Source organism: Herpailurus yagouaroundi, unplaced genomic scaffold (assembly GCF_014898765.1).
Source record: "Herpailurus yagouaroundi ecotype Mexico unplaced genomic scaffold, PumYag 195, whole genome shotgun sequence".
Classification (NCBI taxonomy): Eukaryota; Metazoa; Chordata; class Mammalia; order Carnivora; family Felidae; genus Herpailurus; species Herpailurus yagouaroundi.
In genome coordinates this window covers 16,456,149-16,474,514 of record NW_024412426.1, presented here as the reverse complement: position 1 = coordinate 16,474,514, position 18,366 = coordinate 16,456,149, and the positions used below count along the sequence as shown (strand labels likewise).

Genomic DNA, 18,366 nt, shown 5'->3' with positions numbered 1-18,366 from the left:
TACACAGTTCTGCCTTGGGTTGTGATTGCGTATGAGGCCTCTCTCTCCTGGTGGAGGGCAGAAAGTGCGGCCGACACGTTAAGAACCGGGCTCCAGAGCTGTCTGCTCTGGGTGAGGACTTCGGCTCTGCCAATCACTGCCGTGGGACCTCGGGCCAACTGCATAAATGTTTCCTCACTGCAAAGACGGGAGACAAACAGCACTTTCCTTACAGGGTTGTGATGATCACATGAAATAATATACGCCAAAGGGCATAGCATAGTACTTGTGCTATGCACGCGCTAGTCGCATATAAATAGTACACAGCAGTCATCAATAAATGTCAGCAATTATTATTGTGTTTGAATGACAGAGTGGGGTCTTATGGGGAAGCTTATAAATGCCGCAGAGCCTAGAACAATTCTTTATATACAGTGTTTTCATAGCAGATATTCACTATTAAATGAAAGGACAAAGGATAAAATTAGACCAGTCAAGGAGAAGAACTTGAGATGGGGCAATTCTCTGGCGAGGAAGCAGATCCTGACGGGCACTGACCCCTCAGTGGGGTGCTGCTGCCTCAACCCCAGGCCAGGGATGGGCAGAGGGGGAGGCTGGCCGCATGGCACATGGCTGGCCAAGCTGGCCAAGGTCAGCTTTCTCTCTGGGTCAGCCCATCTACTGCAGCCGCCGCTTTTCCTGTGAGTCTCTTCTCTCTGACCCGCTCTTACAAACCCACATGGAAAATTTGGGGCCAAGAAACTGAAAGAAAGAGACGGGGAGGGGGGGTGGGAGGGAGAAAGGAAAGAAAGAAGGAAGGAGAAGGAGAAAAAAAAAGAGGAGAAGAAGAAGAAGAAAAAAAAAAGAGAGAGAAAGCCCTACAAAAATCAAAACGTTCACGCTGAAAGCCAGTATCCCAAGTTACGTTGCTTCAGAACTTGACATAGTTGAAAATAAGGGTCAATATTGATCTTCCTCATCCCAATCCCTCAGGTTGGGAGCGTCTAGGGAGCAGGGGCCAATTCCCGAGTATCACTAAAATATGTGTGCAGTTTTAGAATCTCAAGGCCCTTGTAGGGCTAACACTTTAGTTTGAGCTCCTTGGAAAATGGTTATGATTGACAGTGGAGGACACTTAGAGTCAAAGAGGTGAGGTGAGCTGCTCAGGGTCACGGGCTAGTGAATGGGGGCAGTGACAGAACCTGAGCTCAAGGTGACCCATGCTACATCTCAGGCTCTTTCTAGCAAAGCTCTCTTCATAAACGCTGGATCTGCCAGTTCCCAGCATGAAGCCGGGCGCACGGTAGGTGCTCACTTTATGCTCTGCCTGCCTGAACCAAATTCAAATCAAAAGTATACTTTTCTAAACTAAGAAAACAGACTTTCATTGAGATCGGTAGCATAGAGAGGAAATTGTGGCTGCCCGTTTACAGTCTTCCATCAACAATTACTAGCCAAGCACCTGTGGGGGTGTTTCCTGTGCTTGGCGTTAAGGATACAGCGATGCATAAGATATATACAGTCTCTGCCCACATAAATCTTGCAGCAAAAGAATAAACAAGCACAGGTTACATAAGTAGCCAAATAACTACAGCTGGGTGGTGGGGCTCCAACGGAAAAAGGGTGAATGTGGCAGGAGGGACAAGGAGGGCGGCCGGTCTCACAGAGGAGTTTGGGAAAGCCTCCCTGAGGATGTGTTTTTATTGAGCTTGGAGGGACAGATCAGGAGTCTGGTTACAAAAGATGGGGAAGTGTTCCAGGCGGAAAAACCAATATTAAGAAGACTTCAGCCTGGATGAAACTTGACCTCTAAAATCAACGGAGAAAAGGTTGCTCTGGCAGAGTGAAGGGGGAAGAGGTTCTCAGCAAAAGGAAGCAAAAGGAAGGGGTGGGGCGTGTTACAGAGGTCGTGTGGGCCATGGTGAGGGGCAGTGTCACATTCTGAGGGCAGCCGCAAGCCATTAAAGTGGTTATTTTTTATGGTTATTTATTTTTGAGAGAGAAAGGGTGGGTGAGGGGCAGAGAGAGAGGGAGAGACAGAGAGTCCCCAGCAGGCTCCATACTGTCAGCACAAAGCCAGACTTGGGGCTCGATCTCATGAACTGTGAGATCATGACCTGAGCCGAGATCAAGAGTCCACACTCACTGGCTGAGCCACTGAGGTGCCCCGTTAAAGTGTTTTAAATAGGGGGACAACATTATCAGATTTCCAACCCAAAGGAGTAAGGACCAACACTTATGACAACAAACATTTCTTCAAAAGCTTTAACTTTCCACTTTTGACTCACACAATTCCACGAGTTCTGACTCCCTCAATCCTGGGTCATAGCTAGCTGCAGAAGGCAGGACAGGGTAGAAGAGAGGAATCAAGAAGAGGGCCTTTTGGAAAGGAAGGGGGAAAAAATTAACGTTTTTCTTAGTATCTGCAATGTGTCAGGCATTGCCTGGGGAGTCCTCATTTGTTATGAGATTTAATCCTGATTCCAGAAAAGAAATGGGATTTTCCCAGTTTTGTTATTATTTTGTTCTAAGGAAAGCAGCTGAACTTTTGAGCCAAGTTCACCGGTCCCTTCATTCCTCCATTTATTCATTTCATTCATTGATTCAGCAAAGTGCTCACTATGTGTCCACTACAACTCGGCACTGGGGTTCCACAGAAGAACGAGTGCTTCTCAGGGTCTCCAGGAGAGTGAACCATGTGAACACTTGTGATAGGAGGTGATACGCGTTCCAGAAGATGTATGGATACAGACAATGTGCCGTGAAGGCACATGGGTTGGCCTCGGAGAACAAGGGAAGGCTTGTCACAGCGGGTGATGCTTGAGCTGAAACCTGGAAACACTTCACAGCAGGAGTTTGCCAGTGGCAGAAATGTATGACAAGCCATTCCTGGGAGCGAGAGTGACAAGTGTGAAGGGCTAGATGCACAACAGAAAATGTGTTTAAGGAGGTACAAAGAGTTAAAATTTGGAGGATAGAACATAAAGTATAGAGTGGGTACACCCTAACCGTGTAAGTGAAGACACCGTTGGGACAATGAAGGGCCCTTATAATGACATGCTAAGGATTTTAGATTGTATGTAACAGATTCTGCAGAGCCACTGAATTATCTTGCTGCAGTAAGACCAGATATCCACATCAGAGAGAAAACTCTGACTGGTCTCACAGGAAAACCAGTAAGAGGTTACTGTAACAAGATGGCGGCCTGATGTTACAGTGGATGACTGAAATAGTCAGTCTGTGATGGGGGTACAGTAACAAGAGAATGGATTCAAGGTATTTGTCTCTTTTTCTAAACTTTAAAAAATGTTTTTATTTATTTTTGAGACAGAGGTTGACAGAGCATGAGCAGGGGAGGGGCAGAGAGAGACAGGGAGAGACAGAATCGGAAGCAGGCTCCAGGCTCTGAGCTGTCAGCACAGAGCCCGACGCGGGGCTCGAACTCACAGACCGCGAGGTCATGACCCGAGCCGAAGTCGGACGCTCAAGCGACTGAGCCACCAGATGCCCCTGGATGCAAGATGTCTGTGATCCCTGGTGATACACAGATGTCAGGGAGTGACAAGAAAAGGAAACATACTTGGTCTCCATTTGGGGCACCTCGGTAGAAGAGAATCCCATTCACTGAGATTGAAGCACAATGTTTGTGCTGTTTGGGGTGGAAGATGGTGAGTTCAAGTTTGTTGGGTCTGGGACACCTGGTGGGTTATACGGCTCCACCTACTGGTTTCTGGGCTGCTTCTAATCACAGACTGAAATATGGCATCGCAGATTATCTGGTCCCAGAGAAGGAGGCCAAGGAGACCAAGAGAGGTTAGAAAATTGGTTCCAGACATGCCAGAGAGGTAGGGATAAGAACACACGCTGACTTACAGGTTTTGTGACTTAGCACCGCCACCCCCTCCTTTGCTTCTACACTCCACATCCTCATTCTTTGGGAGAAAGAGAAAATTGGAAGGAAAAGCAGAGGAGTAGAGAGAATGAGCAGAGAAGAAAGAATGCGTTTGAGGAATAAGAAAGAACAACTACGTGATGGTGACTGAACCGATTCGGCCACCTTGTCTATGCGTTTCGAAATTAAAATATTCAAAACACAGCCAGATGCCTGGTATCTCCCAACCACTCTCGTGAAACCAGTGCAGGGAGACAAGGAGGGGCCAAGATGTGGCAAGTGGGAGATCCAGAGAGGGGGATGATGAAGACAGATTCCTCTAGCTTCCCCATCATGCTCATGACGCCCCCGCAGGAAGCCATGAGTCTCTGTCCTCCTCTCCCGCCAGGCTCTTCCTTATTCTGCAGCTTTGCACGCCTTGCCCCGCAGCACAGGGCTGGGAGTGTGCTCTCTGCCTCTGCTGTTCCCAGGCAAGTGCACAGGTGATCCTGGGGCACCGGCAGCCTTGGGTGCTCACAAAAGACAGGTAAGGGCGCTGGGTTAAAGCCACCGCAGCTCTGGGTCTCCACAGTGACACCAACCCCTCCTCCTCATCATCCTTGTAAACCCCCCTCTTGTGGGCCTTTCTCTCCAACTCCTCCTCCCCAGTCACTTCTACGAGACTGAAGAGGAATTCATAGGCCAAAGGAACCATTTATTCTTTTGAGAAACCTGGTCTTCAAACACTCAGTGAAATGTCTGTGGCAGAGGCGGAAAGGTGAGGGAAGCCCACGTGTGCAAAACCTGTCCTTGTTGGTCTGAGCATCACCTGTGAAACAACACGCTACACCAGGTGTCCCTTAAAGGAGGACAGACAAAGCAATTATGGCCCCACCTCGATGGACACACCTCTCAGGCAGGTAAGCAGCTCTCTGCTCCGACTCTACTATGTCTTGTCCCCAAGGCCACCTTGGCCTGTAGTCTCAAAAGTCCCACACCCTGAGCTTTCGTGTTTTTATTCTTGTCATCGTCATCACCGTTGCTGTTGTGTGTTTGACCCGCTCTGTTCTGTCTGCCCTTGAGGAGATCAGAGAGCTAGGAGATGAGCTAAGCCACAGGTCTCCAGCTTATCCCTTTGGGTCCATTCGTTTTCTCGCAGCACCTTTGGAAAGGGAGCCGCAGAGGGACAGGGGGTGCTGCGGGGAAAGGTCATGATCTAGTGGCATTATTTGAGGCGGAAGATTTGCATGGATGTGGTGTTTTATAGTCTTTGTTCTCAGAGTCAAAGCGACGGGCAGAAAACCATCCCCTCCAGGCTAAGACCAGACCCTTCCCTTCGGGACCTGGGCCTGACGCACTCCTCCTGACCTCGCAGCTGGTCCAGGCTCGGGATCTGTTAGGGGAGCTGAGCCTCCTCTCACGACTGGCCCCTGAGGCTTTCTGAACAAGGCCTTTAGTGACTACGAATGCCATGCCGCCCTCTCCACCTTTTTCTTCCCAGCCCTTGTTGCTCAAGGACCTACCCTAATGCTGAGTTGTGACTCCTGACTCATTACCATGGGTGTTGTGGATGCACTGATTTGACTTCATATGCAAACATGCGAATCTAAACAAATGATGTGCCCGGATTAGCTCAACAAAAAGTCTCACTATCCATATTCTAGCAGGGAGCTCAACTACACCCTGTCACCCCCCAGGCCATCTGGAAAGCCCTCTGTTGTTGCTCAGGCCTCCCAGAGTCAAGGGTCCCAGGCCTCTTACCCTCTGGGTCTGGTTGTTGGTCACCAGTTCATAGATGGGGGCTGCTCTGGTCACCTCCAGCAGAACTGGCTCAGCAGGAGTGTCAGGGCTGGATGTCACATGACACAGGGGGCAGGATGAGGGGCATCGGCCCTTGCTCTGGCACTCCATGCGGACCCCAGCTGCCATGCGCTTGGTGCCAGACTCTGACAGGCTGGCGATGTACTCTGGGAACGTCAGCACCTTGGGGTCTCTTTCCCGCTCCTCCGACTCATCGGATGGAGAGTTGCCTGCCGGACACAAAACGAAAAGGAACGGTGAGCAAGGATCATCAAAGAGCAAGGTCTTGCATGTTCTTGTGGCCCGAGTGCCGGAGTCAAATCGTAGGGAGGTCACGAAATGTCACTGGCAGGTTACGGATGTGATTCTGACCTCCCATTGAATAGGGGGAACCCAACCTCCCAGTAACCAACAGAGTTGGAAACAGCCTTCTCAATGTGAGATCAGGTTGTTTCCTTTCAGAGAATCATCAGCTCCACTGATCCCCTCAGAGGGAGGCATCTTCAATGCATGTGCAGGATCTAGGACTATCGTCAGGAATACAAACAGTAGCAACAGTGATTATTCCGGGACTCAGCTCCCTCATCCATTAAATGAAGATATTCCCAGTACTACCTCTAGCGGTGTGTGATGAATAAATGACAACATGTTTTTAAAGCACACACCCCAGTGGCTAGTGCTTGGCCAACCACCATCATAACAGTCTTCATTATAACCACAGGTAAGATTTACCTAAACTAGGAAGTGAGATCCGGTCCAGGCCTCCTTCCACCCTTGCAAGAACTCTCTGCATGGACTTCCATCATTACATCCATTTTATGGGTGAGGAAAGTGAGGTCAAGAGCCTTAAGATCACACAAGGGTAGCAGGTGGTCAGAGCTGGGATTTGAATCCAGTTTTGCCAGATTCCAAAGCCTTTGAGTCATTGGGGGGAAGAAGAGGACTTCTCTGCTTCATTACCCATCAATGTATTGAATATGGGGAGGCAGTTCTGGCTTTTTCAAAAAGATCTGCGTTCCAAAGCACTCCAAAGAAACAGGTTCACATCGCCCTTGATTGATGAGTAAAAAAGGTAGTTAGAGAAACTCTTGGTTTATTTTTGGTGTCAAAGATGAGAAATGCCTACCCGAACATAATACTTTGCTCCCTATGGAAGAAAGCATGGCTTGATATTTGTCCTCCAAGCCTTCGTGATTTCCCATTTAACCTCTTCATTCCAGAGGAAGATGGAAGTAGGGTCCGCTGACCCAAGTCTACCTTTGCCTTGGGTTCCTTTCTACACCCCTGGCCTTTTGTGACACCACTGCAGTCCCGACCATGAGACAATTTCATGCAGACCACAGAGATTTTAGGAACAAGGGGCAGATCTAGAACATTCATTCTGGTCATCTCGGCCTGATCTGGGGGAAATGCGGTAGTCGATGGGCCAGATCTCTGGGGGAAATGGTTGGAAGGTTCCAGAAGGTGACCGGGATACAACTCATTGACTTGATAACAAGGTTCTCTCTTGTGGGGTCCAGGGAGTGCTCTGCTCGCCTGTCTCTTGTTTGTTATGTAATATGAACCTGTTTGGAAACGTCATGAGACATTTCAGCACTGTTGTCTCCCAGATGAACACGCTCATTATGTGGATGAGGCATCTTCATCCAGAGACTCCACTGACACGGCTTTCCCCCTGCTCACTAACACAAAGGATTCTCTCAGTGACTGCAAACACGGGATACAATTCATTTCACATTTGCTTTTTGTTTAATAACAAACCCAGAGTGGAACTGAAGCCTTTCCTAGTTTATAAAAACTGCATGACTACACGTACCAAAACCAAGAATGATGTTATCAAATAGGGTGGCCCAGGAGCCCACACCAGCAAGCCCCAAGGTCCCTTGAGCCACATGTAAATCCTGATTGACATTCAGGCTTATGCAACTCAGTCAGTCCCATGGCTGAGAGTATTTGTAAAATGACCACAATCTGGAAGGACTCTCCTCACCCAGCCCCTGGCCAGGCCTCAGTCTTCTTCAACAGGCTATATAGACTGGACAGGGAGAAGAAGTGAATGAGGTCTTGGATTCTTGATACGATTTCTAGAAAAAAAGGCCTTCATTCATTGGGGAAGTGAATGAAACTCCAAAAAAAAAAAAAAAATCAGTGAAAACACAGTGCGTCTTTTCAAGACAAAATTTAAAAATTTTTGCTGCACAAACCTTGCCACGGAGCTTGAGTGTCTCCTGGAGGGCCCTCGTCACCCTTCCGATCAGATTCATCTCCTCAACCCACAGCCCTCCTTGTGGAGTGTATTCAACAGAGGCGGGGAAAAGAGGTCCCATGAAATGACCACTAGATGGCGATATCAAGTGTAAAATGACTTCTGTGAGAGGAAAAATCTTGCAATGAATTCTGTGTGGCCACTCTGGTACTATACAGAAAATAGACTTGGAAAAGTAACACCTGGCAACTTAAAAAAGTGTGTGACCGTGCCATTTTTTTTCCCAGTGGAATAAGAAAAAAATTTAATGAGTAGCCTAATTCCAGAAAATGTATCCTAAGGAGAAACAGTAGAGAGCAAGAGACAGGTAATTCTGAGAGACGGAGAATGAAAATCCTCCCTCAATATCCTTCACATGGAGTGACACTTCTAAGTGGAGATAATATGCCACCAAATTCCTTTCCTCTCGCCTTGAATCCCCAAATATCCAGGAACTCTGCCCTCCACTTGCCCACCACCCACTCCACACGCATTCAGGTGTAGGACGCCTGCCCATTTATCACTTAGGGTGCACCGCTCTGACAGCCAGCTGTGGCCACTAGAGGGCGCCGAATCCCCAAACACAGTGGAGCTGAGTGACCACCTCCCAGCCCTCCAGCACTCCATCCTTAAGACTTGTAATTGCTGTAACCAGTTGAGAGGCTATTCCCTGGTGGCTGTCTTCTGACTGTCCCAAGCAAAATCAAGATACCACGAATCCCCTTCAATATCCGGGCAGGAGCACGGTTAGGGAGAAGAGAGGCGTGGGAAGGAGGATGCAAAAGAAGATGGTGGCAGACCACCAAACTCTTGTTTTGATCCAGAATCCTATTTTCTTTCTCCTGAAAATATTCAGGTTCATAGAAAGCAGGCCCTGTGAAGGACCCTCTAGCCCCCTGGTCATGCAGTACGGAGCTGTCTAGAGAGGAGCTGGATTTATACAGAAGTGATGAGCAGCGAACTCCCAAAGCCATCCATTCAGGCTCCAGCAAAGAATAGAGATGTGTGTGTGAGAGAGATTTTTCAAAGAGGAAATGCATTTTCCATGCGCAGTTAAAGGCACAACTGGGAAATACTCCTTAAAATGATGGAGTCCGGTGGTGAAAGCCCAGATAAATCTCCCTTTGCCCAAAGAGAGCACCTATAACATCATGTCTGTGGCAAGCGAGAGAGTAGTTCAAATCCTAAAAGCTTTAGGGGAGTCTGATCTTTGACATTTGCTTTTAACTCCCCCTCAGTGTTGGAGTGGGAGGTAGAGAGAGTGCATGGAGAGTCACAGAGAGGAGACCCCCCCCCATTTCCTTATTGTTCAATGGCTCTCCCCTCCGCCTCCCACTCTGGTTACATTCCTTAGGTACTTCTTGCCTCTTCTGCCCTCTAGATCCCTGGTGGAAATTCTCTAGCACTTTGAGGCACTACGTTGTCTCTTAATAAAATGAATATGCGATTTCAACAAGCTACAGAGACTCTGGACATAGGAAAGGAGCTACAATTAAGGTCTTAAAAGATTATAATTGGCAAAAGTGCCTTCTGATCAAGGGCATCCAGGTGCCCAGAAGGGGCGTGGCCCCCTCTTATCCCTGTTTGCAGAATTCATCGAATTGCTCTCAGGGAGGCTTTGGAGTCCAGCCATGACACTTAGCTTTCATATAAGTAGAAGAACAGCCAACCTGGAATGTAGTTAACAACCCCAAAACTGCAAAGCATTTTGCAAATACAGTTTGCTATAAATAAATGCCATTTGCTTTAGGCTAAATCTGTATCCTACAGCACCCAGTGGATGAATTTCCTCAATAGAATATTGTGGAATGAGAATGTTGGCATCCTCAATGTTTCGAATCTCACTGTGGATGTGCCCATGGCCTTAGGCGTGTACACACTGACCCACCTAGACTCAGGAGCGTACGAGGATGATAAAAGCGAGGGACCCATCCTCATACAGGGTCTGCTCTGCTGAGAGGAACTGACAGGTCATGGAGGTGGATTAGTTGTTATGAAGTAAATCGGTACGATTCCCGTAGGATTCGGGGACTGCTTAAGACTCTCTCTCCTGAGTTGGTGCCCAAGGCAATGAGATGCTAATGACACCACAGCCAGAATGACAGAGGTAGTTCATTAGGCAGCAAAGAAATCAAATGCAAACTAATTAGATCCTAGCCCTTGGAGACGGCACAGGATCTACAGGAAAGAAAGCCTGACGTGGGGCAGATGAAGCACAGCCGTGGCAAACCGCACCCTGGAGCCCCCCAACACCCTGCATCCCACCACCCTCCCCGCCGCCAGCCTGCTCCTGGTCACAAAGGGTGTCCGGGAGGTATCTAAATTCACATTTCCATCGACGCCCTCCGGCTCAGATCAGTCTCTCGGGATGTTTGGTCACGTCCTTGGACAGAGAGGTTCAGGTCACTTGGGATGAACTAAAATGAACTCCTAGACTTGCCATAAGACAGTCTCTGAGACCTGAATAAAGTACAATATGATGGGTTAATAATCAGGGAGAAAGGGACAGGGCATGAACTGGCCACTTCTCTCTACTCCTCTGTAGGAGACAGCGAGTGTTTGGGGTCAGTAATTGTGTTCCAATTGGGTTTCATCTTTGAAACTCCTCTATCCATTTCAAGCATATCCATATCCCCCCCCCTCTCTCCATGGATATATGTTTTGGGGGGCAGGGTAAAGGGGGCGAATATAACAACCACGATCATAGACTTAAAAGTTAAAAACAAGTCAAACATAAAGAATAAAACCGAAGCATTTGTAAACAGTTGCTAGCCTCGTACTAAAGCTTCGAAGGATCCAGTGGCAAGAACAAAGCGTTATCCTAACCACAGCCAACTCCCCGTCTCTAGCCGGGACCTCTCCCACCGGTGTTAACAAAGCCTTGTCAATAGCTTGCTTGGAAATCCATCTGAATGTCCGACGGGCACCTCAAAGCCAACATGTCCCACACTGCCGTGGTCATTCATCCACACTCTCTCCATCAGCCTGCCTCTTCTCTCCAAGGTGCTCGTCCAGCAAATGGCACCAGCTTCCTCACTGCTCAGCACGCGAGGCCCGGCTTCGTTGTCGGTTCTTCCTTGCCCTCCCAACCAATCACCCAGTCTCCACGTTCTCTACCTCCCCAAACCACCCACTCCTCTGCTCGCCCACGGCTGCCCCAGCGGCACAGCAGTTTAAAGCGTGAGGTCGGAGTCAGACTGCCCGGGACTGACTTCTGACCTTAGCACTTGCTAGCTGTGCAATTTGGGCTGAGTTCCTGAACCTTTTCTGGGCCTGGGCTTTCTTGTCCGTAAAAAAGAGACAGCAACTGAACTGCTTTCATAAAGCCGCGGTGGAGGTGAACTGATACAATCCATGAAGACAGCTTTGCCGTACCTGGGACACAGCGAGGCCTCTCCGAAGTTAATTACGCTCACGATGCCTGTCTGCTTGCCTGCCCCGCCTGCCACCAAACGGGCTCCTTGAGGGGCAAAACTGTGTCTAGTTCTCCCACTGTAATGTCCCACAGTGTTGTTATTGCCTAACAAGTAGCTAATGCATTCGACAGTTCATTAAGCAAATATGTATTGAATGTCTACCGACGTCTGTCGAATTAATAAATCATTTATAATGACTTGTATACGACGTGACTAGGTACTAACCAGACAGGCAGGGTTTCAATTCGTTTCTCGCCTTGCCGTCCTGGGTTCTTTTGAGATTTTCTGGTTTTCTCCTAAAAAAAAGAGGGACGTCCATCCAGGGCAAGTTCCACCCCTCTCAGGGACAAATGTGAGCTGGCTCGAGTCAATCTGATTGCAAAAATTTGAGGAAATGCCGCAAAAGGACACCTTGCAAATTGGGTAAAATCTCAAAGGCTGTGGCTGTACATTGAGCGTTTGCCTCGGGATAGAAGGAGTTAAGCTTAAAAAAAGGAGCAGCCGATTGTGGCACCGACGAGCAGGCAGTGGTTCTCCCGTGACTAGTAAATGTGGGAGCGTTATAGCCACTAATGTCACAAAGTGGCAAACGGATATGATTGGCGTCCTGGGCCATGAGGCCGCGGGTATCCGACAGCGGCTGAGGTGGAAGGCACATCGCTGTGGGGGGCGTGACAGCATTTGTACTGGGATTCAGCATCGCGCATTCTACTTATCCAATAAAAAAAGACAGTGGTTGTAACAGCAAGAGTGGGGGGGACGCTCTAGCCCCCAAGAATGGCCCTAAGGATGAAACATGGAAACCTGTATCTTCTGCGGTTTTCCTACCTTGCCCCATCTCAGCCTGTACACAGGAGCCCACCCACGTTTCCAGGCACACATTCATCATTACCCATGAGCTTAGAGGAAACACATCTTTGGGGATGTGCTTTTGGGATTAAATACTAGAAAACCATTGGTTCACAACTGTCCAACGTGTTGGACATAGACTTTATATTCCTGCCCTTCCCTACACATGAATTCACAATTAAAAAATATCCTGTGTCAGGATGTATTCTTTTGGCCCTCAAATTAAAGTTTCCGAAACTTCAGATCTAGTTCTTTGGCACTTCTTCAGGAAGCTTCTGGAAAGAGCAAATGGTCTTTGTTATAGGCATGAGCAGCATCTCTGGGTGTGGTGAGGTCCAGTTAAATAATTAGCAGTCGTCAAACATCCACTGGGCACCTTGGCAAAGCACAATTAACTGTGGGGTTGAAGAAAAGGTGTCTTCTGGAAAATTGAATTTTTTGTTTAATTGATACTTAGCCAGAAAATGCTTACTTTTCCTCCAATTCCTGTTGACATTTTTCTTCTCTAAAAATGCAGTTTTCCAATTTTCTGCCTGCCTCGTGAAGCATTGCCTACCACACAGAATTAAGCCTTTCCTCAAGGCACCTCAGGTGATCGTTTTGTTTATCAATTGTGACTGTGCAGATTTAGAAGCTGTAGGAGACAGAAATAAAACGGTACATGTACCCCAATGGGCTTTTGAAAAGTTGATCGACAACCTAAGGTTACAGTTTCTTAGGATTCCCTCTCCCCTTGATGGGCACGTTGTCAAACAAACGATTGCCTGGTTGAGGTTCCTGGCTGGTTGGGTTCACGTTAAACTGAAGTTTTGCTGCAGGTGCAATGCTCTGTCTTTGCCAAAAGTCGTTAGTCCTCTTTGGCATGGGAACAGTTAATCGAGTAACGAACTGACCAAACCTCTGACCAAAACTCACCAAAGCCTCTGTCAGCCTCTGTTTTGGTCAGTAAGAGTGATGGTCCACTTAGGAGGAGAGGTTGAGTCCAAAAAATGGAATAGCAGCGCCTGCCGAGGGATTAATAAAAACACAAAGATGGTCTTTGCCTGGCTGTGACTCCATCTGCACCCCCTTTAATCTTGAACGTAGTGACAAGGGGAAAAACGAGGAAAGCGCCATGAACCGCCGCTTTGAGGATGCCTAGAGACCCATCTTTACTTAGCCCCATGTGTCTCAAGAGGATCGATAATAAAATCCAAGAATTCCTAGGAAGCCCTAAAGCTTTGTCAGACATGAACCCTTCTCGTCAGCTAGACTGCCAGTCCCCAGTGGGCCAGAAACTGCCTGGTTCTCACCCAATGCCTGGCACTCGGTGAGCATTCAACAAATACAAAGGGGTGGCAAGAAGCAAAGGGACTGTAGCCCTTTCTGGTCTCTCACCGCCTGTAACTCCTCGAGTCCGTAACCCAAAGCCTCATTAGGATTCACCATAGAGTTGAGGCCAGGCAACCCGATGTGGCTCAGGGGGTTATCTGGAAACAGTTACTAAGTGCATATGGGAGATGGGGCTGGTATCACTGTTCTCACACACCAAAAATTCTCTCTTCCCTCCGCCTTTCTCTATACATTTATTCATTTATCTATTTTAAAGTTTATGTATTTTGAGAGAGAGAGAGAGAGAGAGAGAGAGAGAGAGAGAGAGAGAGAATGAGTGGGGGAGGGGCAGAGAGAAAGGACGACAGAGAATCCCAAGCAGGCTCCGCACTGTCAGCACAGAGCCTGATGCGGGGTTCAACCTCACGAACGTGAGATTGTTACCTGAGCCAAAGTTACCTGAGCTTAATGGACTGCACCACCCAGGCGCCCCCTTCCTTCTCTATATATTTATTAAGATCCTCTCTGCTCCCATCGTCCCTACTAGAAGTAATTCCACTGGTACCTGGAGCCCGTGTCCAGAAGAGCACCCACCACTGCATCAGACTGAGTTTGGTTCCATGTCTTGTCTGTCCCACTCTTCTCCAGGATGGGGCCTTACTCGCCCATATGTCCCCAGAGCCCAGCACTGGGTACTCCGCTGGTACTTGCTCAGCCTTGGCTGAAGTGTAATGAATATACGTGCACACTGTCGAACACCCTTTTGTAATGTTGACGTGATTCCATTTTTTCATTTGCCTCTTACAGCCCGACACGTTACTCACCAGATGCCTTTGATGCGACTCTGAGCGGTTCTCCAAGGTTTTTGTTCTTATCCAGTCTCTCCCCCTTCATTTCCTAGGGCTGCCAAAACAAATCAGCACCAACAGAGTGGCTTCAAACAATTTATTCCTCCAGTTCTGGAGGCACAAAGTCCCAAATCAAAGTGTCCACAGGGTCACGCTTCCTCTGCAAGCTCTCGGGAAGAATCCTTCCTCGCCCCTGCCAGCTTCTAGTGGCTCACCTCATGGCATTTCTTGGAGTCTCTCGGCTTGAAGCTGCACCGCTCCGATCCTGGTCTCAGCTGTTAGGCGGTCGCCTTCTCTGTGCCCAAATTTTCCAAGTTTCCCTCTTCCTTCTAAGGACACCAGTCGTTGGATTTGGGACCCACTCTGTGAATTATATCGGCAGAGAACCCGTTTCCAAGTAAGGTCACATGAGGTGGGCATGAGTTTTAGGGAGACGCCACTCAGGATGTAAGAGCTGCAGTCCTTCCACTGCAGTGTCCATAGCCTGTAGCGTTGTGACATCAACCACTGAGCTCTCCCCTGATCGACGGCCAGTGATGCCTGGGGGCTGGCCGTGCACCTGCTGGACTTCCTCCCAGGGCCCCAGGCAATGGGAAGAGAGAAGAAGTTTTCGGCTCCCTCAGCATCCCGAGGCCCCGCCGCAGCTCTGTGCAGCTCCTCGTCAGCATCAAAATAAACCTGACATGGAGATTCAGAGTCCCAGCCTTGTGGATGTACAGAGCTGCACGGGATTATCCCTGCTGACAGAGCGGCATGGGGATGGAGGCGGAGGACGGGGCTCAGAGAGAGGGGAAAATGAGGAGCACCCGTGGGATGGCTCTTTGCGACCCTCCATTAGTGGAGAGACCACCCGAGTGAGTGTAACGCTCAGCGGGCTCCCAGCAGAGCCTCCCGTGCTCTTGTCCGCAGGTTAGCTCTTTTCCCCAGTCTTGTGTGTCCTGTCTGGGAAGCTGTGCTGGGAAGCCAAGTGCACCCTCAGACCACTCGGGGGCAGAAGGAGCCAGGATCACTCTCGGGAGTAGCCCAGGCACAAGTGGAGGGAGAAGCCTGGACCAGAGAGACACCGCTCCCAGGACCAGCGTGGGCCTCTCTGAGCTTCTGGTCCTTTCCGGAGTGGAATTAACGATGCTTCCTCCTACTTCCCAGGCAGTATCATTTGCCAGTCAAGGGTGCCCAGGAGTCCCCTTCGCTTTGCCAGAGCCATCCCCTCAGGGAGATTCTGTGTGTGACTCCTTCCACCTCCTCCTCCATGTATTCAGTCTCCTGCCCTTTATGTGCTCCACCTGGGGGCTTGTCCTCTCTTTTCCTTCAGACTTCAAATCTGGACAAGACAAGCATAATGGAGAGAAACTCCTTGACATTCTGAAATGGGTGGAACTGGCATGTGACCAGTACTTGCCTTCGCTCCACATGACAAGAGCCTGCCTTGCACAGTGTGTGTGTGTGTGTGTGTGTGTGTGTGTGTGTGTGTGTGTGTGTGACAGAGAGAGAGAGAGAGAGACAAAGACGGACAGAGAGAGTGGCCAGGATGCTGACATGACTTACACTCAGGTGGGAGCCTCTGGGGGCTTATGTGGTTCCGCAGAGGGAGATTCAATGTCTTGCTGAGACACTGCGAAGGCTGGTGTATAAATATCTTTAACTACCAAACGGTCTAGAAATTTTTAATAAAAATATTATTTAATAATAATACTATTCCAACCAGCAAGGGAATGTCGTAACGGTCTCCATTTTCCTCTTGATACTCATCTAGCTTCTGTTTTTCAAATGAATGTGGATGTTAAGTCCTTTTGCTGCCCTGACCAATTTATTCTGCAAATTAACTATATATGACAGAAGTTAAAGTCCGTTACCACTTAGCTTTGCCTCACTGAAATTTATGCTGCCGTCCTGCCCGTTGGAGCCACGGGCTCCAATAGATTGTGGCTCCTGGTGGTGATTTGGATTCTGCTTAAGTCCTTTACCTCTTGGTCCTCCTCTCTTGAGTTTCAAATGTGCTGAGTGGACCAGGATCTTTTCACCTCTCGGTGACCTGTGCTCTGTTCTCAGACATATGGTCCCTGCAGCCACCCATCCAGCCTTAAACAAACTCTCCTTATGAGACATAGATTCACCCAGAGCTGTAACCCACACTGGTCTGTGAGGGAGGGCTCACTGGCTCAGCCTGGCTGCAAGTGGTGGAAACAACCAGATGCACGGGAAAGCAAGGGTTGCAAGATGAACAGGCCAGCAACGAGCGGCAGGCGGATGTAATCTCAGGCTGTATTTAAGAGAGTGCAGTGACCAAGGCGATGGGCAGAAGTGGTGTCACGTCAAGCTACCCTCCAAGAGCTGGTTCACTTCTGGGTGAGTCAGGGAGAGACATACTCTGAAAACAGGGAGGGCAGTCAGGGTTCTGGGGCACGTGGACCCGGTATCCTATCAACAATGGTTGAAGCAGATGGCGGGCGGAGTCTGGAATGGATACCAGGAGACCTGGTAGCGGACTTGGGAGCTCTCTCTCCAAGGATCTGAAGGGCTGTCACATGGACGTGGGATCACATGAATTCTGTATGTTTCAGAGGTAGAATAAAGATCCAAGGAAGGAAATGGGAGAGAATGAGTTTACTGAGCCACAGGTTTTCACGGAGTGCCTACTCTGTGCCAGTACAGTACTCAGTGCTCATGTGCACAGACGCATTTTTGCCAAAAGCTCATTTTTCCGGTGTGTGAGGTGGGAGAGTAGATAGAAAAGCAGACACTGATATGATGGGGAGTGATATCAGAGGCTTCAGAGACAGGCTTAGGGCATGCCCATGAGGAAATTTGGAAATCCACTTTGCTGGGTATGGGGGAGACTGAAGGAGGACTCTAGATTCCTTCAGGGATACATCTTGTAATAACTTACAACTGATACGAAGTAAGATGGGCCGCCTAGGAGATGGTGGGCAGAAGCATTCATATGGAAGCCAGACAGCCACTGCTAGGGATGTCATGGCAGGGCAGGGAGGCGGGGGGTGGGGGGGGGAGGGCTCTTCAGAAGAAGGGCTTTGTGTCCCTTTTAACAGCCAGACGTTAAACTGCTACTTTCTGTGACTTCATCTTCTTGGTCTTTCTCTAAATCAGTGCAGTGGCAGCAGGGCCAGGGATGTGCATCTTATCAGACACACCAAAGGATTCTGACTTCGGATAACGTGGCCATCCTCACATGACATGTTGGGATTCGACACCCTACACAAGAGTAATTTATTTTATAAATATTGCCAGAACACTTCTTAAAAATTCTCCACGTTATCCCAATATGTAAAAGAAATTAAAGTGGGGAATAGATTCCTAGGCGTTTGGCATCTTGACTGTTTGGTAAAAAATAAACAACTCTATTGTTTATGGAGCCATTCAAGCATCTACTCAGAGCCCCAGGCACAAGCAGCCTAATTTGAAAACTACTGATTCAGACTCTGATGACATTGGCCTGAACTATTCCAGAAGTAACCAAGCGTGCTCCCCAGCCAAGAGGACTGCATGCTGACCCTGAGAAGGATATTGCCACCAGCAGCAGATTCTATTGTTGGCCATCCAATTCTATTGTTGGTGCTTCCTGGATTTTGCCAGACAAAAACCACACTGTGTGGCCAGTCCTACTTAGGTGATAATAATCAAAGTCAGAAAACTTTATACTCTTGACCAAGCACAGATCTAGTCAATCATGCACATTCATCTCATAAAGAACTTCATGGAGACGTGAGAAGGCCACATCCATGCAGACAGTTCTGTTCAGGGGGACAATAAAATGAGGGGCAGATGCAGAAGCCAGATCTAATGCTCTCCTGCAGACAGTGAGTATAAAGGTGTGTATTTATTAATACATTTCATTATTAACTCATCTCGTTCAAATGCCTTCAAGAGAACTTTATCATTATGTCCGACCAAGGTGACACTGTGATGTTACTCTACTTCCCTGCATGCTTATAGCAAGAGCAGAGATCAAGATGATTACAAATGTTAGAATGACCTGTGAGGTTTCTTCCAGCCAAGGAAGAAAGAGGCTGTTACTCATGTAGCAGGGCC

The 18,366-nt window shown here is 48.5% G+C and overlaps 1 protein-coding gene and 1 long non-coding RNA gene across 7 annotated transcripts in view; both read right to left on the bottom strand.

The window, feature by feature from the left end:
* The window catches only part of ASTN1 (astrotactin 1), a 304,165-nt gene that overhangs the window by 27,565 nt on the left and 258,234 nt on the right, over positions 1 to 18,366 (bottom strand). For all 5 annotated transcript variants that reach the window (XM_040446694.1, XM_040446692.1, XM_040446697.1 and 2 more), the window contains one exon: positions 5,612 to 5,880. In XM_040446694.1, the coding sequence (XP_040302628.1) occupies positions 5,612 to 5,880 (269 nt within the window). The remainder of the gene's footprint in view (positions 1 to 5,611; positions 5,881 to 18,366) is intronic.
* LOC121011902 (uncharacterized) lies at positions 10,533 to 17,538 on the bottom strand. 2 transcript variants are annotated; one of them, XR_005781849.1, is made up of 4 exons: positions 14,037 to 17,538; positions 13,076 to 13,164; positions 12,633 to 12,794; positions 10,533 to 11,607 (listed from the first exon to the last, which is right to left on the bottom strand). It is a non-coding gene; the product is annotated as an uncharacterized LOC121011902 (long non-coding RNA). The 2 variants fall into 2 exon arrangements; XR_005781848.1 differs by having other exon boundaries at positions 10,533 to 12,794.